The sequence below is a fragment of the Helianthus annuus genome, chromosome 1, assembly GCF_002127325.2.
Source record: "Helianthus annuus cultivar XRQ/B chromosome 1, HanXRQr2.0-SUNRISE, whole genome shotgun sequence".
Taxonomy (NCBI): Eukaryota; Viridiplantae; Streptophyta; class Magnoliopsida; order Asterales; family Asteraceae; genus Helianthus; species Helianthus annuus.
In genome coordinates, this window is record NC_035433.2 from 127662150 (window position 1) to 127684446 (window position 22297).

General features: G+C 38.9%; 1 protein-coding gene across 1 annotated transcript; it reads right to left on the reverse strand.

Annotated features, from left to right (window-relative positions):
- Window positions 1-18296: 18296 nt before the first annotated feature.
- On the reverse strand, window positions 18297-21456 carry LOC110879444 (cytochrome P450 704C1). Its single transcript, XM_022127903.2, has 6 exons — window positions 21160-21456; window positions 20848-21063; window positions 20457-20747; window positions 20024-20347; window positions 19578-19781; window positions 18297-18682 (listed from the first exon to the last, which is right to left on the reverse strand). Exons 1-6 carry the CDS (start codon window positions 21454-21456, stop codon window positions 18485-18487), a joined length of 1530 nt encoding a protein of 509 aa, XP_021983595.1. The 3' UTR covers window positions 18297-18484.
- Window positions 21457-22297: the final 841 nt, after the last annotated feature.

Here is a 22297-nt window from a genome sequence, read left to right on the forward strand (position 1 = left end):
TAGTTATGGTCAATTTTGGCAAGTTAGAGCCAATATTGGTCAATTGTAGCTAATAATTGTCAATCAAGATCATTTATGGTTAAGTAGTTAATTCTTAATCAAACATGTATCTTATATACTCTAACCAGCCAATAAGGTACCTGTTTGATCAAGAATTAACTACTTAACCATAAATGATCTTGATTGACAATAATTAGCTATAATTGACCAATATTGGCTCTAACTTGCCAAAATTGACCATAACTCAAACCACATGACCGTTAATAACCCAATTGGTAATTTGTTTTGGGTCACTATCTCCGTCTTGGAGATAGTCGTCCTTATGTTTTTATGAAAGTTTATCCTTCAAAAAAAATAATAACCCAACTGGCCATCATTTATCATAATTAACCATTAATAACCTTAACAAGTTAGTAAAATCATTTTCAAAAAAATTCCAATACCTTTTGATGAATTTGAAATTAAAATCGTCTGGACCCTTTATCAGCCCCACACTCGAACACCGCACTCTTAATCTCTTCAACCTTCCTTGTCGGTCCCTTTCAAGGTCGAAGAGATTAAGAGTGCGGTGTTCGAGTGTGGGGCTGATAAAGTGTCGGGGCCAGACGGTTTTAATTTCAAATTCATCAAAAGGTAATGGATTTTTTTTTGAAAATGATTTTACTAACTTGTTAGCTTCCTTCTACAGTAAAGGTACTATATCGGCTGGGTGTAGCTCTTCCTTCATAACTCTAATCCCTAAAAACAAGGATCTGATGGGGCTGAAAGATTATAGACCGATAAATCTGGTTGGGGTGATAAGCAAAGCTATTTCTAAGATTCTTGCAAATCGTCTCAAGAAGGTAATCGGGGCAATCATTTCAGAAAATCAGACAGTGTTCCTTAAAGGAAAGTACATCCTCGACAATCCTTAATGTTAAATGAGCTTATTGCTTGGATTAGAAAAGATCAAAAGGGCTTTCCTCTTAAAAATTAATTTTGAAAAGGTATATGATAACGTTTGTTGGAATTTTCTTTTGGATATTATGGGGCAAATGGGTTTCCCTATGTTATGGTGCAAATGGGTTGAAGGGGTTTTAGTTTCGGCGAGTTCTTCGGTTTTAGTGAATGAGTCTCCCACTTTAGAATTTATATGCTCCAAAGGGATTAGACAAGGAGATCCTTTGTCGCCGTTTCTGTTCCTTTTGGTGATGGAAGCTCTGTCTAGCATTTTTTGTAAAGTAGGAGTTGAAGGGTTGTTTAAAGGGATCCAAACCCCTAATAACGGCCCAGAAATCTCTCATCTTTTTTACGCTGATGACACTCTCATAATGGGGGATTGGGATAGGAATAATGTGGTTAATGTGGCTAGATGTTTGAGAATTTTTTTTGTGTTCTGGTTTAAAAAGTAATCTTCATCAATCAAATTTATACGGGCTTGGCGTGGATGATTGTGCTATCATGGAGATGGCTAAGGTGATTGGGTGCAAAACTGATAATATTCCGCTTTCTTACTTGGGGATTGGGGCTAATATGAGTAGAATTAATAACTGGACCCTGATTATTGAGGTTCTTGATAAAAGGTTGTCGATATAGAAAGCTAAAATTATATCGATAGGTGGGAGGCTTACACAGATTAATTCAGTGCTGGAGAGTCTCCCTATCTGTTATTTCTCCTTATATAAAGCCCCTATCAGTATTATTAAGATTCTTGAAGCTAAAATGAGAAAATTCATGTGGGCGGGTTCTAGTGAAAATAACTAAATGTGTTGGGTGGCTTGGGACTGGATCACTTGGCCCAAGAAAAAGGGGGGGTGGGTGGTTTGGGTATTAACATATTTAAAGAGGTTAATGAGGCTCTTTTATTTAAATGAGGTTGGAGGTATAGGGATGAAAATCAAAATCTTTGGAGGAAGGTAGTGGAAGCTTACCATTTTAAAAACAATCAAATGAGCTTTCTTCTGCTTGACGGTAACATTGCGGGGTGTTGGAGAAACAATGTGAAGTTGATTTCAAAAATGAAATTAAATGGGAAGGGTTTAAATCGTCTGATTTTGGGTAAGACGGGGAACAGGGTTGAGATTCGGTTTTGGATAGACACCTAGGTGGGCGAACTTCCTTTCATGAAAAGATTGCCGCATCTGTTCGGTCTAGAAATGTTAAAATTTTGTAGGGTTGTAGATAGATTGGAAGTGGATCAAGGAAATGGCGGTATTCTATGGAATTTGTCTAGACATCCCGAGTCTGATATTGAGCTTAAGGAATGGCATAAATGCCAAGATGTTCTCAACTTGGTAGGCTATGGAGTGCGGATTGAATAAAGAGAACAAGATGTGTTAATTGTTAACGAACAAAAAAGAAATAGAATTAAATTTTCATTGACATGATTTAAGTAGGTAAACAGATTGTGATTTTAATTGTGGGGCCTCAACTTTCATATTAATTGGGTTTGCAATTAAGTAAGTAATTAGGTCGGTCGTGAGTGAAACCTAATCAGCATACATTGAAGGTAGGAGCATCATGGATGGTCCACTAGTTGTTAATGAGGTGGTCACTTGGGCGAAGAAATCAAAAATCAAGTCCATGCTTTTCAAAGTTGATTTCAAAAAGGCTTTTGATTCTATTAATTAGGATTTCTTAGATTCCATTCTAGCCCAAATGGGGTTTCCTGCCCTTTGGAGAAAATGGGTTAGAGGTAGTCTTTCCTCGGGAAGAACATCCATTCTCGTCAACGGTTCACCAACTTAGGAATTCAATATCCAAAGAGGTGTCCGACAAGAGGATCCACTGTCTCCGCTCCTTTTCATCCTAGTGATGGAAGCTCTACACGTGGCCACGACCTCCGCTTGTTCTCTTTGTTTCTATCATGGGATTCGTGCACCTAATGAAGGCCTAATGGTATCCCACTTACTTTATGCGGATGGCATAATGTTCATGGGTGAATGGTCGTCATCGAACTTTCATAACCTTGCCTGTATTCTTAGATATTTCCATCTTGTATCCGGACTCAAGGTGAACTTTCATAAGAGCTCGATATTTGGCATTGGAATGGGTGTCGACGAAGGAAAAAACATGGCGGGAATTCTTAAGTGCAAACCCGGAGCTCTACCTTTCATCTACCTTGGATTACCGGTAGGTGCCAACATGACACTCATAAAACATTAGAGACCCGTAGTCGAAAGATTCGAAAACAAATTTTCACTTTGGAAGGCTAGAATATATATTTTGGCGGTAGGATCAAACTAATAAAAGCAGTTTTAGGCAACATGCCCACCTATTGTCTCTCTCTGTTTAATGTCCCGGCTCAAACTTTAAAACATTTGTAGAAAATATGTCACAAATTTCTATGGGGTGGATGGCTCGAAAAAATAAACTGTGTTGGGTACCATGGTTCAAGATCGTTGTCCCGAAAAAACAAGGAGGCATGGGCGTAAGCAGCCTCCGCACTTTTAGTGAAATGGAGGTTAAGGTTCAAGAATGAAAAAGATCGGCTCTGGGCAAGAGTTGTGACAACCATACATCGAGCCCCAGGTCTTGGTCTTGCATCCTTGCCAAGGCTTCCTTGGGAGGCATTTGGAATAATATAATGAAGGCTGGTGCAACTTCTAGAACCAACTCCATTGATGCAGACAACAGGTGAGATTGGGTCAAGAGGATAAAACCTATTTTTGGGTCGATATGTGGGTTGGTGCTTGCTCGCTGAAAGATCTATTCCCGAACCTCTTCTCCTTGGAAACAAATAAGTTGTGCACCGTCCAGCAGAGGGGTGTCTGAATACAGGGGGCGCACAACATGGTTTTGGGGTGGAACCAATCCTCTTACACGACCTTGCGACATTCGTGACTAGGAGTTATGACTGCAGCTACTCAACACCCGATCATTATTTGACAACCCTGACATCTGGTAGTGGTTAGGTTCCAATGTTGAAACCACCAAAAACCTTTAAAATGAATACCTTTTAAACATATAAAATTTATATAGGACATTGAATGCAAATTTTAGGTGTGCGTATGAACAAAAGTGTTTTTTTTTTTTTTTTTTTTTTTTTTTGGTGTTGTAAAAAAAGACAAAGGTGTTTTCTTAAAAACATAATTTTGTTTTGTGTTTAAACAAAGCATTGAATAAAAAAACCATGAAAAAACGTGTGTAAGTCTGTGACCATATTTGCTAGGGTTTCCATTACAAGGACCAATTACCTCCTACGAAAAAAGGGAAACTATATTCCAGACCCACCTTTCAACCCCAGTGGCTACAAACTAATAATGACGAGATATGAAAATAAAAAAAAGGAAAGTTACCGTTTTCATCCCTTGGTTTGTTGGCGTTTCAAAGGAGCTCGAAGATGAGTCGCGTAGATTAATTTTAGTGAAGCCGTTGATTGTATCTTCGTGAAGATACAATATGCATGTAGAGTAGTTATGGCTAACGTTACTAAAAGTGTTTTGACCTATATTTTGGTATTTGATGTTTTTTGAGCGGTAAGGCTACATTATGAATTTATTTGGATTTAACGGTTAAATGCCATATAAACAATGTTCGTATGTTCGAATATTTGTATGTTTATAAGCATCCTTGAGTATGGTGCTCTAAATGCATGTATTCGGTTAAATTCATGGGAATCAATTTGAAATAAGACTATTGTGAATGCTTGATTGCTCATAGGATGAAAACTCAAAGTTTATATAATCGTTGAAAATGAGTGATTGATTAATAATTTTTTGTATCATCATTCGAAGTGGCCACACCAAAGTCTGCATGCCAAAACCGAAGATCTTGTGATGCAGCCGCTTCAAGCATCATAGCCGACTTCAATAACATACTTACAAAAATATTGAAGACTCTCACTGTTGGGCTAATCTTGATGGGTTCGGGTCGGTTAGGGTCGAGTACGGGTCAAAATCAGGTCATAGTGCTGAGTCATCCGTAGAATAGGTCATAAACACGTGTGTTTGTGTAGTTGTTGTTTAAGTCCGAGTCTTTTGTTTTAGTGGCAGGTTACTAGGGTGTTAGTTGTTTATTTTTTTCTCATTATGTACATGTATTGGTTGGCTATTTAAAGGGCCTAGTATGGTGAATGAAACAACAGACCATTGTAGCATTAAATATCTTCTTGTTCGTGAGTTTTTCTTAAGTGATTGATTGGGGCCTACATTTGGTATTAGAGCAAGGGCTCGAGAAGATCGGAGGAAGCCTCCGCCGCTGGCGGGTGTGTCGGTCGGTGGAGGGCAGGCGTGAAAGAAGGTCCGGAGTTGCAAACAGAAGGTGAAGAAGGGTCGGGACAGCAGGGTGCTATATCTGGTTCGTTTAGCAGCCGTAATCGGAGGCGTTATGGTGTTTCGGTCGGCCGTTATTGTGGTAGACATACTGGTTAAGACGACGGGGGTGACCGGTGATAAACACTTGTTTTCTAGGGCTGTTAGTAGTGATTAAAAGAAGAAGGTTCAGGCTGTTCGGTTATTAGTTGCGGGTTTGAGCAACTGGTATATATCCGGAGACAACAGTAGGTGTCGCAGGTGCCTTGATCGGGTTGTTCGTGATAAGAGGAGACCGACGTGGTGCGTGAAAGGCGAGCAGAAAGGATCCGTCAAAGCAGGTGGGTTTGGATTCGTCTCGTTTGGCAAGTTGAAAGAAAACGGTATAAGTGGGTGGCTTTGTGTTCTTTGTCGGTAGAGTGGCCTCTTGGAATAAGTTTGATCAGGAAAATGTACGGGTGTCAAGATAATGGCGTTGGAGTTCAAATTGGGTGACTCGGATGTGACTGGGGAGAGGTCGTTGATCCGTGATGAGTCAAGATGTGAATGGACGGTTCCAACGGGATGGCCATAGTGGATTACGTATGCATGATATCATGTGCATGAAGACATGGACTTTTGGCAATTTGGAGGCGGCCATATGAGACGGTGGATCAAAGAAAGCATGCAAACAGGTAGCTTATGATTAATTGATGCAAGGAAGCATGCAAGAACCGATTAAAGCAAGAATGGGAAGAGGCGAGAAAGATAACAAGAAGAGCAAGAACGAATGCGACCGAGAGACAAGCAAGAAACAAAGAACCGACATCAAGATTAAGGGGGTGAATGTTGGGTTAATCTTGATGGGTTCGGGTCCATTAGGGTCGAGTACGGGTCAAAATCAGGTCATAGTGCTGAGTCATCAGTAGTATAGGTCATAAACACGTGTGTTTGTGTAGTTGTTGTTTAAGTCCGAGTCTTTTGTTTTAGTGGCAGGTGTAGGTCCCTCTAGGAGGATGACGAACCTCAAACCTTGTTATACTAACCCACTAGCGAGTGCGGAATCCAAGCTAGCAAGCAAACCGGGATAAGACAAGTATAAGGAACAACACACACGGGTTCACCGATTAACACAACTTGTATTAATGCAAATGAAGGTTTCGGTTACAAGCACAATGTTTACAAGTCTAACATGTAAACTCTCAAAGTGTGTGTGAGTTCTGGACAGAATGCTCTCAACTATCTCTCGGTATCTTTCTGTCTGTGAATCTATCTAAACTCAACACATTGCATGGGTATTTATACCCAGCCTATGATGTCTGGTCCGAAGGATTCCGAAGGATCCGATAGATGGTCCGAAGGATCATCTATCGAAGACAAAGTATTCGAATGACCAGCATGGACCTCGAAAGATCACCTTTCGAGGTCTATCATTCGAACCATATCTTTCGATGAGGTCGAAGGATCCACAACATCCTTCGACCTCTTATCCTTCGACAGAACATCTTTCAACATTAATCAAAATGTTGTCCAAGTCAAACCGGAGGATGGTTGACTTGGTCAACTTACAACACTAATCAGGACATCGTTTACATACAGACCGAATACAGACAAAGTACAGACACAAGTGCACCAACAAACTCCCCCTTGGCTGTAGCTTTGTCTTTATCTTCTATAGTTGTAGACTCGTCTCGAACTTCGACGGTCTTTGGTCTTCGAGTTCTCAAAACTCTGATGTCCTTTCAAGTCTTCAAAGTCGGAGGATCTTCAAAGTCATCACGTCTTGAAAGCAGAGAGTGTATCAACAAACTACCCGTATCATGTAGGAAGTGTGTTGATAAACTCCCCCTTAACATAAGCTCCCCCTTGAATTATGCTTGTGAAAAGACTTTATCTTTATGAAGTGAGATCCTTGTGGTGTTGATGATGGCCAGCGGCAACTCGATCATCTTCATCTTTTGAGCGCCTTCTCGTCGTGTCTTCATTCCAAGGCTTGTCATCGACCATGTTCTCCAAGCCTTTAGAATCTGCACATGCAAGAAATCTAAACGCGTAATGAGAACAACTGCTTGGAATAGTATAAACAAATGACACACGAATGACCATGTCATAATCAAACACCGTCCGACAGTTTGAAAGTTTAATAAATTTGTCAATTTTAGTTTAACTTTCAAAACTTTGCAAATTTTGACCGTTTATGAAGATTTAGTCAGTTCGGTTTTCGTTCAGGTTTCAGGTAACGAAGACTCGAGCTCCAACATCGTACGATCGAAAATAAAGTAGAAATAAAATCTTTTTGGCTTTTATAAAGTTTATATTAAAACACAGATTTTAGGTGTGTTTTTGAAATTAAAAGACAACAACTTTAAAATCCTTTGAGTGTTATCAAACGACATCACCGCTAATGTCGTGCTGATATGCACCAAACGACGAAACTTTTAAAAGAAAAACAATAAAAGTTAAGCAGTAAATAAATATATACAGACATTCTTTTTGCGAGTTTCGAGGGTAAGAGAATCATATCAGTGTACGGTCATGCCAAGACACTCTTGTTTTTCAGTTAATTAACATTAAGATAAGCATCCTATAACAATTATCGGTATTGTTGTCCACTTAAGCTCAACTTATCAGATGTAATCATGGCGAGGGGATACGTTAAGGTATGATTTATACTTACAGACCGGTGTTCATCCACATCACGACACATTCCCGTATCAAGGTATGCACGAGGGTTCATCTTACCGGTGAGTATACCGATTATCATCTGTTTGCCCGTATAAATTGTGAGATACTCACTTATTTTGATTTGAAAACAAGCCCTATGTGATATAATCACTTATTGATGAGGAACTTGATTTTCATATGCATGAGGGCACAGGTGCAAGTCCGTGAACAGGTCAGTACTTCCGTACAGCAGAGAGACGAACTTGACACCCGGATAAATGTGATATTTTATCACTTATTTGATATGGACATGTGATTGTTTATCACTTATTGAGGTCGAATGCAGTATGAAATATGTACACGTATGTATAGTATCATGGAAGATCTAGACTTGCGTCCCCGTTATTTTTCGGTAAAAGATACAACCATGATACCCAGATGATAAGCAGCATAAAGACCAAATATCTCAGAACCTCGGCAATCTATCAAACGAAATTTCGGTACTAAGACCATATGCCAATGAATGGTTCCCACCTGGTCTTCAGCGATTTAAGATTTATATCACCCTGCACACTTTAAAATGATTGTGAGCCTACCGATACATCTTATATAGAGCTGCTTATCGTTTTTCATTTAAGATTTAAAGAGGTTTGGATAGACCACTGATGTACTATCATTTTCTCTTTTGCTCGCCAAGAAACTCATTTTTGTTTTTCTATTGTTTTTGTGTTTTTGAAATTTTTCGATGTTTTTGGATTTTCAGATTTTGGATTTACTCCCCCTAAAATCAATAAACTAAGATAAATTTTAAAAACACAAAGGTATTTACAAAAATGATTTTCCGATGTTGGTTTACTCTTGCTTGACCTTAATGCCGTTTACCAATAATAGAAAGTCAAATCTTGATTTGTCAAATGCTTTGGTAAATAAGTCGGCACGTTGGTCATCGGTGTGGACTTTAACAACATCGATTAGCCTTTTCTCAAAGCAATCACGTATGAAGTGATATTTGATTTCGATGTGTTTGGTCTTCGAATGCTGCACAGGATTTCTAGTGATATCTAAAGCAGCAGAATTATCAACGTAAATAGGAGTAGTTAGGAATTCAAAACCGTAGTCCCGCATTTGTTGTTGGATCCAAAGAACTTGGGAGCAACAACTTGAGGCAGCAATGTATTCAGCTTCGCATGTTGATGTAGCGACACACGTCTGCTTCTTGCACTGCCATGTGACTAGGCGATTCCCTAAAAACTGACATCCAGCCGTTGTGGATTTACCGTCGATTTTGCATCGGCCAAAATCAGAATCACTGAAAGCTACCAATTCAAAGTTATTATCCCTAGGGTACCACAGACCGGTGTCAGGGTACGCCTTCAAATAACGAAAAATCCTTTTAACAGCAGCAAGATGTGAGGCCTTCGGGTTAACTTGATATCTGGCAAGCAGGCATGTTGGGTACATTATGTCTGGCCTTGATGCTGTGAGGTACATAAGAGATCCAATCATAGCGCGATAGTTTGACGGACTAACAGCTTCTCCCTTCAAATCTGGAGTAATTCCGTGATTAGTTGGCAATGGGGTACCAATGGGCGTTGCATCAGACATCTGGAACCGGCTCAAGATGTCGCCAACATATTTAGTCTGATGGATGAATATCCCAGACTCTGTTTGTTGTACTTGTAGGCCCAAGAAGAAAGTCATTTCCCCCATAGCACTCATCTCGAATTTATCCTGCATAATGCGCTCGAATTCCCTACACAAGACATCATTAGTAGAACCAAAAATAATATCATCAACGTATACCTGTACCAGAAGAAGATCCCCATCTTGTTCTTTGATGAAAAGAGTACAGTCGATAAGACCTCTACGAAATCCGTTCTCCAGCAGATAGTGTGATAAGGTTGCATACCAAGCTCGTGGTGCTTGATGAAGACCATAGAGAGCTTTGTTGAACAACCAAACCCGATCGGGATGGATAGGATCTTCAAAACCTGGAGGCTGTTCGACGTACACCTCTTCTTCAACCACACCATGTAAGAATGCACTTTTCACGTCCATCTGATAAACCTTGAATCCTTTGAAGGATGCATAGGCTAGAAAGATTCGAATTGCTTCGAGACGTGCCACTGGTGCATAGACTTCGTTGTAGTCGATCCCTTCAATCTGACGAAAACCTTGAACGACTAAACGTGCTTTGTTTCGGATAACAACTCCGCGGTCATCCTTTTTGCATTTGAAAACCCAACGGGTACCAATCTTCTTGTATCCAGCAGGTTTCTCCACTAGTTTCCAGACACCCAGCTTCTGGAATTGTTGCAGTTCTTCCTGCATTGCTTCAACCCAAGCGTTATCTTTCAAGGCTTCTTTCCACGTTCTTGGTTCTTCTTGTGAGACATAACACGCGAAGGACCAATCGTTTTGTTGCCCGGATTCTCGAATAGCTGCATACAAGCCTGCATTGTTGTTGTTTCGCAACATGTTTCTTGTTTGAACGCCACTTTGCACATTTCCAATGATATTTTGTTGAGGATGGGTATTATGAATCCTTGTTTCTGGATTATCTGGAACTGGAACATTTATACCCAGGTTGTTGAGGTTAAGATCAACAACCAATTCAAGGCCCGGAATTGACGAAGAGGATGATGCAGTAGCCTCAGCTGTTCTATGGGCATCCACTGGAGGAGTACCCTCTGAAGTACCATGAACTGCTGTTGTAGGAGCTTCCTGATCTGCATCTAGAAATTCATCATCCTCTGAAGATTCGTTCAATTCGTTTGCATCATGAAAATCCTCATTGTTGAGAGTATTATTGTTCACCGAAGAAGATGGTTCTTGATTAACAAGAATTGGACGAACCACCGGTGAAACTGTTGCATTGTCACTCTCGAAAAACATCCTAGCCGCAGCATTTTCTTCAACGGCTTCAACATTGATCGAATTGAAGAAGTCATCATACTCAAACATCCAAGGTTGACCCGGATTTTTGACTGGCAAAGTGTGCCTCTGTACTCTGACCTCAGACCATTCCTTGACCCTCTTAGTCTCTAGATTCCAGACTCGTAAGTTAGGGGTGGCATACCCAAGAAAGTATCCATCAATTGCTTTTGCCCCAAACTTTCCATTAGGATCGATGATTGTGCATGGAGCTCCAAACGGTTCTAGATAAGACAAATCTGGTTTCCGTTTTTGAAGAAGCTCAAAGCAGGTCTTGTTGTGCCTTTTGACTGTAAGGACTCTGTTCAATGTATAACATGCAGAGGCCACAGCTTCAGTCCAGAATGGAATGGGTAGCTGTGACTCTACCAACATTGTCCTAGCAGTCTCGATCAATGTGCGGTTCTTACGTTCAGCGACACTATTCTGTTGAGGAGTATAAGCTGCACTAAACTCATGAAGAATACCCTTTGAAGTGCAGAACTCTGCCATGGAATGATTTTTAAATTCAGTACCATTGTCGCTACGTATCCGCCTAACCTTCAACTTATACAAATTCTCAATCTGAATGATCAAGTTTTTGATAATGCCAAAGGTTTCACTCTTGTGTGCCATGAAAGCTACCCAAGAAAATCTTGAATAATCATCAGTAACCACGAGGCAGTATTAATCACCCCGAATACTCTTGTGCTTGACAGGACCGAACAAATCCATGTGCAAACGTTCAAGAGGAACTGCCACCGTGTTGATCTTCTTTGTAGGGTGCTTCTTCTTTGTTTGCTTTCCTTTCTGGCACGAAACACAGACGTCTTGAAGATGGAAATTTTTGAGGGGAACACCATTCACCAATTCATTTGAAACCAAATGATTCATTTTGCGTAAGTGAATGTGACCCATTCGTCTGTGCCAAGAGATAGTGTCTTTTTCTGTGGCTTTGGAAACGAAACAAGTTGCTTGTGTAGACGTAGTAATAGCTTGGCTCATGTCAAGGACGTACAAATCATTTATCCTTGGAGCCGACAAGAGAATCCATTCTTTTGGAATTTTGAAGCCGGGTTTCAGCACATAACATCCATTAGCATCAAAGTGTACTGAAAATTTCTTGTCACAGATTTGAGAAACACTGAGAAGATTGTGATCAAGCTGCTGCACAAAGTTGATCTTGTCAAAGCTGACAATCCCGTTGGATATCATTCCTTCACCCGTTATATATCCACCCTTATCTCCAGCAAAAGAAACATAACCTCCTCTAATAGATTTAACGTCGTAGAGAAGCTTCATGTCACCTGTCATGTGCCTGGATGCCCCACTATCAACAATCCAATGACTACTGATAGTTCCTCCTGAAGCACCCTGCACATGAACTCAAACGAATTAGTTGGAGATGGGGACCCAAGCCATTGTGGTCTTGGGTCTTCCATTTTCATCAATGACAATAACTTCTTGTCTTTGATGGTTGGTGAATTGTGATGGTCCCCCTGATTCAGTAACCGATTTAGGTTTCCAGGTCTGTTTTGTCTTACCAGTGTCTTTCTTTAAAGTTTTACCTTCTTGATTGTTTGAAGTTTTAGAATTGTCTGGTTTTACAGCAACAGATTGTTTTTGAACCACATCGATTTTAATTGCTTTTTCAATCTTTTTGACCTGTTGGCGTTTCTGTTTCTTTTCCCTTTCTTTTACAAGTCGGGGATCTTGTTTTGTGGAAACAGATGGCTTACGGTCAGTCTTGCCACGGGGATCATCAACCTTTTCTTTTTGTTTATGAAGATATGGGCAATTTCGAATTATATGCCCAATGGTTCCACACTCAAAACATGATCTTCGTTCTACAAACCCCGAAGTATCATGTGATCGCTTAGCCGATGATGTTGAACTTTGTGAACCCGAGGTACTAGGTTTTGAACTGCTTGGTTCATTTCTTTTCTCGACAATAGCTTTCTTGACAAAATCTAAGTTAGATTGATTTTCAAACTTTTCAATTTTGTCCGATCCCGTCGATTTCACAAAGTTAACCTTTTTCTTCTTCTTTTGGTTCGGCTTCTTGTCAGCTTGAGCCGGTGTTTTACCTTTGGGTTTGGTGTGATTTTGCTGTGTTGGCACTGTTGGTAATTTCTTGTTACCAAATTGTTTTCGAATTTCAGCCTTTGGAATAGGAGGACACTGTGTAACTGTAACACGTGGTCCTGTCTTTCCCAAAAACTTACTTGTCGAATTTTCAAAGACTTTACAGATTAAGGATTGATTAACATTCTTAATGGGAAAATCTTTATCTGAGTAAATTCTATCATCACCAACTAGAGTGTACAGCAAATTCACACTCTCCGGCTCTTCTGCTGATGAGAACTCAGTTGCAACAGTCTTAGCGGGTTGTACAGGGGGATCACATAGAATGTGATTCTCGAGAGGTATGTCCTCATTTTTGGCTACCGCATCAGACTTTGCTGGGACAGTATCATCAGATTCATCATCAGAAGAATCAGCATCCTCAACAACTGGAGGATCTTGATTCTGTTCAGCACTTACAAATGTATCTGCTGACACATCTGAATCTGAGGATACTTCCTTTTGGTATCCGAGCCCTGCAGCAAACTCCTTAACATCTAGAGGCACCGAAGGTTCAAATACCACTCTGTCCTCCTCATCTGGCATGGCATCATAATTGTGTTTAACTAGTGGTGGACATTTCTTGTAGCCAATGCATGTGACATCCCTCTTTTCCTTCTGAACATCAATGATGTGATCCAACACATAGCTAGAGCTCAAATAACTGTCTAGCTTAAGATGGATCGCATCGCTTTCTGTTTTCACACAAGCCATCTCTTTTTGCATAATCTCCAGGCGAGATATATACAAATTGATGTCCGTCTGTTTTCTTGAAACCATTTTGTCAATTCAGTTTTATCTTTCTTTAATGTCTCAATCATTGACTTAAATTCTTTTTCATGGTTTTCGTAAAACATGTTGGCTTCTGTGCATTTGGAAAGGTCCACAGTCAATTTCTGATTGTGGAGGAAAGTCACATCATACTTTTCTTGCAAATCCTCATGCTTGCTTTGCAAGTCACACCACTCAGCACTCAAGGAACTATGTTTGTCTTGCAAGTCAAACAAACTAGCTTGTAAAGCATCATGTTTGGCTTGCAACTCAGACATGTTTCCTTCTAAGTCAGCACACCTAGCGTGCAATCTATCACATTCATCACAGTTAATAGCAGTGGGTTCATCGACACATACCTGACTTGATGAACCGTCGACATTAGCCATAAAGGCTGAATGGAGAGAAGACGAAGAATAAGCAGCTTGATCCACCAGAATAGATCTTCTTTGAGTTTCTGCTGCAGCTTCCCCCAAAAGTTCATCAATCTGCCTGTAATCTTCTTGTGTCAGATTAATGTTGCCAATCTGACCTTCAATTAACCCACAGTACGCACTCACTACAGTGTTAAGCAGCTCCATGTGTTCCTTAGCTACTTCCACACTGATTTTAGAGAAGCTTGACGTGTCGAGCTGTACTGTACCTGGCTTTGATTGTTGACTAGCAGATGATGTTCCTCCATAACATGCACGTTGTTGTTGAGCAGGAGGCGGAGGAGGAGGTGGTTGTATTGGATTTCCGTACATATCTGTGGTGGGAGGTGGCTTAACAGGAACTTGCACCGGATTGCCATACATATCCGTGCTAGTGACAAATGCCGTTTGCAAAGGAGCATGTGGACCTGTTCTTGCAGACGAAGTATTGGAAGTTCCACAATACATCTCTGGATTTTGTGGCAATGGAACTCTCTTCGCCTTTAATGTTTCCTCCTGATCCTTGTTTTCCAAAAGTTGCACGAATTCGTTGATATTAGTGGTTCTCAACACTCCGTTGTACTTCAGGATTTCCAAGAAACTACTCCATTGAGGAGGCAAAGCATCAGCAAACTTCTTCACCACTTCAGCTTGAGTTGTCACTACACTATAATTATCCAATTCTGTAAGCAGATGATAAAATCGGCTTGTCATATCTCCCAAGGACTCCTTATCCATACAAGTGAAACCTTCGAATTCTTTCTTAAGATGATCATGACGCATTTGACGTGTTGCTGCATTTCCCACTCCTCTGTTTTTCAATCCGTCCCACAACTTCTTTGTTGTCTTGAAGCTGACAAACTGATGGTAGATATCCTTACTCAACGCCTGAGTGAGAATGGCGTATGCCTTCTTTTCCAGATCATAGGTTTTCTTTTTATCTTCTGGAAGATCAGCAAACGTAGCAGAATCTGAAGCAGCAACCTCTATGGCTTGATCGAAATCTGTGGTGAAACGTATCCACAGTTCGGTATTTTGACCAAGAACATATGTTTTAAATCTCTCAACCCATCCTGGATATTCATTCAAATGCATCAACTTTGGAGGTCGATTCAAACTTCCTGTTTCACTTTCGCTTAGTAGAATACTTTGAATGCTCAGAGTTTGATTCGATACCAATGCCCATTGATTTCCCTGAGAAGATGTCGATACCGGCGACTCGGCCCATAAAGGAGATGACCTTGTATTCGTGTATTTTCCATCGTCTGGAGCCGGTGTACCCCACCATGAGGGAGTGACATTTGATCTTGTATATTCACCATTATCTGGAGCCGGATTCCACCAACTCGGATTCATGATTGATAAGCAAAATAAATACTAAGTGAGAATAATCCGAAAGATCACACAGCCGAAGGATCCTGGTCGAAAGATCTGAAATCACAGAAACTAGTTAACAAAAAAAACTGACCACAATCGAAATATCAACACTTGTTCGAAGGATCAACAGTACTCGAAAGATTACTGTTGAATCTCGAACAATGATGTCGAAAGATTCAAGAACTCGAAGGATTCCCTTTTGAAAGATCCTTATCTTTCAAGTTAAATCCCTATCTTTCGGACACTGTCTTTCGAATAGATTCCTTTATCGAAGGATATGTTTCAGACTTCGAAGGATGGGTCGAAGGATGATAGTCTTTCGAGCCTTCCTTGATCGAAAGATAGTCGAAAGATGATCTTTCGATGTCGAAAGATATCTTTCGAGAGAGTCTGACACACTGACGCTGATGTGACAGGTTGGTGAAAAAGGTGATGGGTAGGTAAGGTCAACTTTCGGCAAAGAGTATGGCAGGCTGACAACTTTCCCACCAACTAAGATTTTGAAAGATAATTTGCCCAAAAAGGAAACCTTATCCTAAAACCAGTCACCGGAGCTTTAACCGGAATTTTCGCCGGAAAACACAAAGACACTTAAAAATAAGTTTTAAGTTACCCAACCCACTTATGAACACTCCCGGTAAGTTTAAAACACGTTTTCCAGTTTAAAAGTGTAGAAAAACCAACAAAAACGGGTGTTAAACCAAGTGTTCAAACACACACCAAGAACTTGAAAAACCCGGTTTTAAACAAGGTAAAGAGTCAAGCTCTGATACCACTTGTAGGTCCCTCTAGGAGGATGACGAACCTCAAACCTTGTTATACTAACCCACTAGCGAGTGCGGAATCCAAGCTAGCAAGCAAACCGGGATAAGACAAGTATAAGGAACAACACACACGGGTTCACCGATTAACACAACTTGTATTAATGCAAATGAAGGTTTCGGTTACAAGCACAATGTTTACAAGTCTAACATGTAAACTCTCAAAGTGTGTGTGAGTTCTGGACAGAATGCTCTCAACTATCTCTCGGTATCTTTCTGTCTGTGAATCTATCTAAACTCAACACATTGCATGGGTATTTATACCCAGCCTATGATGTCTGGTCCGAAGGATTCCGAAGGATCCGATAGATGGTCCGAAGGATCATCTATCGAAGACAAAGTATTCGAATGACCAGCATGGACCTCGAAAGATCACCTTTCGAGGTCTATCATTCGAACCATATCTTTCGATGAGGTCGAAGGATCCACAACATCCTTCGACCTCTTATCCTTCGACAGAACATCTTTCAACATTAATCAAAATGTTGTCCAAGTCAAACCGGAGGATGGTTGACTTGGTCAACTTACAACACTAATCAGGACATTGTTTACATACAGACCGAATACAGACAAAGTACAGACACAAGTGCACCAACAACAGGTTACTAGGGTGTTAGTTGTTTATTTTTTCTCATTATGTACGTGTATTGGTTGGCTATTTAAAGGGCCTAGTATGGTGAATGAAACAACAGACCATTGTAGCATTAAATATCTTCTTGTTCGTGAGTTTTTCTTGAGTGATTGATTGGGGCCTGATCCAACACTCACTCGCCACTCGTTCCGACATTTTTAAATAGTCATCCATTATGTCGGAACTAGTGCCATAAGCTAATTATCTATTCCCGGCAGTGACTTCTTTTGTAACGTGTCAATTTCCATACGACCACACGCATAGTGTTTCTGTTGGAAAAAATCATATTGACTTTCTAAATCTTTTGCTATACATAGAAATAATCCTTGGCTCATACGAAAACGTCACCTAAAACTATTATAATCATATGTTGGGTTGGGTGAAAAATAATCACTTACCAATAATTTATGTGCAGCGAGCTGATTGCCTTGGTGAAAAACTCATGAGATCTGATAGCGAGAAGGCTTACATCGGAGCGATAGAACACCACAAAGATACTCTTTGCCAAACAATTGAGGCGACAAGGCAATATATAATTAGATGGTCCAAGTTCTCATCCGCTTACGGACACTGAAATGAATTCATGCTAATACCTCTTCTAACTAGGGCTACAGGAGTCAGGAGTCACTTAAGGTTAAGCGTCCAACCAAAAATGTTGACCTTTTTCGGCACCCACCCATTCCTTAAGAAGATATTCCCTTCCACTAATAACCTTGGAGAAATTAGCATGGACCGAATGGATCTTGTAGTGAAAACCCTATCGGTATTTGCCACCCATTTTATCTATACCCCCCCCCCCCCCCCAGTTGCACATCACTTAGTAAGGTAATGCAGCGATGAAGATCCTCCTGTTCCTCCTGGTCCGTATATAGGATTTCCCAGCTGAATGTTTTGAGAGCGTAAACTGAACTCGGGACCTAAACTACCCTTCGCCACATGTCTATTTATATCTTCCCAAATATCTTAAATTTTTTTCCACAACAATTGCTAAATTTTCTGAGATAATTATTATATTAATACGTGAATATTATAGCATTTAGACTTCCAACCTTTTAATTATCAACTACAATGTTTACCCATCAGGATGTGTCCCCTTAACACACAAATATCTTAATAATTTGAACTTAAGTGCTACTACTACGATTCAGGCAATTGATTCAGTAAGTAGTTCACACTTGAACTCATCTCCATATAATATAACGTTACCAGTGTTTTGAACTCATCTCCATATAATAATATAAGGTTACCAGTGTTGAAAGTGAAGTGTACGCTATAACCGAAGCAATATATTTATCATTTTATTATTAGTACATAGTCCTTAATTACAGCACATCTCCATATAATATAAGGTTACCAGTGTTGAAAGTGAAGTGTAAATATATTTATAATTTTATTATTAGTACTTAGTCCTTAATTACAACACTGTTATAGAGCTATATAAAACAGAGGAATACCATTACATTTGTTTATTAATTATTACACATGATTTTATTTCATATAGGCATTTGCTATGCTTTATATAACAACATATGATATACGCAGAAGTATAACATGTTATGTTCAACGATTGTGTAATCCGGACCTTGGAGAAACATAAATGTTCAATGGACCATCGAGTTGAATATTAATTGTGGTTCTATATTTTGGGTCTTCATTTGCGTTACTCAACTTAAACGCAAAGCAACCTAACAAGATAGAAGAAAATATCTTCATTTGCCTGTATGCAAATTCTCGACCCAAACAAGTCCGTGGTCCAGCCTGTGTAAACAAGAAAAAAAGAAGGATAAGAGTACCAAAGTGTATGTATAGGAATATATAATATAATTTTAAAATGTCACATACTTCATCTTTTGGTCACTATTTCTTTTCTTTGTATGCAGTATAGTGACATTTTAACACAATTATGGCAATATACTATTCATTCAACAGTGTAAATTTAAAACTTTTCAAATGTCAAGCATATGAAACAAGCACTTGGTCTATATGTACCCTAAAAAACTTACAACATACCCCCCTCAGCTTTAACTAAACTAAACCCTACTTTTCCAAATATTTTTTCTATTTTATTTAGCCAATCACACGTTGACACATGACCTACTCAAACGTCTTTTCTAAACTTTCAAAATATGATATTTTATAAATTTTTGTATATATCGTTACGACGTGCTTACTTTTATTTATGTTTTTTAAAGTTAATAAAAATGTATTTATATGAAACACTCACATTCTTAATAGAATCTGTTCATTAGCTTTAAAAGAATAAAAAATAGAATTCTTTTTAATCTATGGCATGATATCCAATTACTTATATCAATCAATATCATTCGTTTTACAAAGAGGTGTTCGTGGCTTTGTTTTTATGCCTCGAGTTAGAGACTTCTCATGAGGTTACCTACCTTAAAATTACTATCACACAAACATGGTTGGCTATATAGAGTTCAACTCATCAACAATCAATAGTCCAAATACGTTAAGACTAGTCATTCATTATGACATGTACCACTTCTTTCGGTGGGATGGTGTGTGATCAATCCCTAAGGTAGAACTGCTACAATGACTTAGCGTCATGAAATAAGAGTGTTATATTTAGAAGAACGTCTAGCGTTACGAAAGTAGTTATATCTTTATGAATGTCAAATGCTAGCTAACTAACCTGAAAAGCTGTAAATTTAAAAGGGCTCTTTGAATGGAAGCAACCATTAGCATCGAGCCATCGATCTGGTTTGAATTCATGTGCGTCATCACCCCATATGAACTTCATTCTCCCCATTGCATATGGCATGTAAGCGACCATATCTCCCTTCTTCACAATACAACCATCTGGTAGAACGTCACTGGAAAAGCATATCTTTAAATCCTACATAATTCATATTTATAAGTTAGTGAAATGGATACAAAACAAACTTAGATGTGGTTAGTCTTATAGCGAGATCAAATGCAAAAACTTTTTTTTCACACACATCAATTGTCGATTTTAGGATTCTTATTGTATCTTGTGAATATTTTGAAGTACAAACATGCAAAGATTATGATTGCCATCATTTGTTAAAAATAATTAAGACATAATATGTCTGTCTACTTGGGGCTCTAGGCACAGACCAGTGGTAACGCAGGATATAGTCTTATTGTTTCTGCCAAAGTTGCTTGAAGATATTGCATCTTCTCAAGTGCATCCTCACTCAAACGGGCCTCAAAATTCGCAACGTTTGTGATCTCTTCTTTTATGTACATTGCTTCTTTAATATCGTTCGCAACCTTATCTTGAACTTGAGGATGTTTGCAAAGCATGTAAATAAACCAAGTCATGGTAGCCGCTATAGGATCTTTACCAGCAAGTACATAGTTCATTATTATATCTCGAAAGTACTTTGGATCTCTATTTTCCATCTGCATAAACCTTGATAAAATATCTTCTTTCGTGACCTGCAATGTCCGTAAATCAAAGGTCAAACTAAATGATGCAAAAGGGCTAGAGCATTTGAAAACAATATACTTCTATTCTTGTTTGAGAAACAGAATATAATTAGCTTACTAAATAATTATCCTTTGGCTTGCTCATTTGTTCCCTCTTGGTCCGGATCACCTTATAAACAAACTCATCAACCACTTTGAGATTTTTCTTCAGCTCTGCTTCCGATCCAATATTAAAATACTTCTTGATCTTCCATGTTATGTCAACTAGTCTATTGTAAGTCAACTCATTTGCATCGTCGAATGCACGGCTGAATCTAACACCTTCTTCATTTGATCCACTCAAGTTGTCAAGATCAACTCCAAAAGCAACTTTAAATATTGAATCCGCTGTTGCTTTCATGAACAAGTCCTGTATGTGCACATATCATGAATGTGATTTAGCTAGCTATAATGCCAATAATCAATGGGGTAATACATCATATGTTAGTGATAAAGAATGAAAACTTTACGTTTATATCAACGACTTGATTGCTCTTTGCAGCTTCTAAAAATATGTTGCCTAGTTTTACTGCGTTTTTTCTGAAGGTTACACCGCTAAAGTCTCTCAAAACTTTCGTAGAGAACTCATGGCTCGATAACTTCCGCTGTTCTTGCCATTTGGCCCCATCAACTGTGAATATACCGTCACCTAGAAAATCTTCTAGCAAGTTGTGGACATGCGTTCCCTACATTAATCATTTACATAAGTGTAATGTCTAGTGTGTGCATGCACATCACAAAATGTTGAAACAATGAAATGCATATATATAGGGTACATATACCTTGCCATAATTTTGGAAATTGGTCTTGAGGATATACTCCACAATCACAGGATCAGTTGTATATATCTCGCCACGAAAAGGGCTAATCATTCTGAAAGTTTTGTACTTTGCCGCGAGATCAACCATGTAATGGTGTAATCTCTTGAAATTGATAAGCATATTAAAAACTGTCCCGCCAATTGGATGATACTTCTTCGTTTGTTGATTGTAGATGTAGAGGAAGATAAGAGGAAGAAGAAATAGAGGTATGATAACCGTTATGAAGATTAAATTTAAGAGAAAGTTGGAAAATGCCATTTTTTGAAAATGAGATTTAATTTAATTTGATGAATAACATGGTCTTTGTGTCTTTCAATTTATAGTGATTATTGTGGCAGTAAAGCAGTCGACCTTGGCCACAGCGTTTGGTGTCACGTTGATTGGCACGTTGTTCATTGTCGTTCAAAAAAGGAAAAATTAAAGCTAAGACCACCCGTAGTGGCCAACTTTTTGGCGTTTTCCCCCCTCAAACACGCCCCAAAACGCCCGGTCCCCCCCCCCCACTTGATTTGAAACACGCTGAAAGTTCATTTGTTTGCCCAATAGGACATTGCCATGTGTGTGTATAATTAGTTTTAATTAAAAAAACAAAAAAATAATATTTGTCTAGTTTTTTTGAAGGTTGATGTTGCATGTTGTTGTGGGTGACAAAGGAAGAAGATGATGATTTCACGCTGAAAGTTTATTTGTTTGCCCAATAGAATCTTGCCATGTGTGTGTATAATTAGTTTTGATTAAAAAAAACAAAAGAAATAATATTTGTCTGTGTATAATTGGATTTTGGTAAAGGTTTTTTTGAAGGTTGATCTTACAGGTTGTTGTGGGTGACAAAGGAAGAAGAAGATGATTTTGCACATTCAGTTCCTGCACTTTGATTGTATTTAAAAAAAGGTTTTAAACTTTAAAACCTTTAATATTTCAAGTTTCAAAAATGCTATATCAGTCCCGTCCCTTCTGAAGTTTTGTTTATTAAATTTCTGATTTGGATCTTTAGTATTTTTTCCGTTTTTTTTATTTTTAGTATTGTAATTTTTTTATTTAATGAAGTATTATTAGGTTTTAATTTAAAAAAGAATTAATAATTGTGTAATGATTGGTT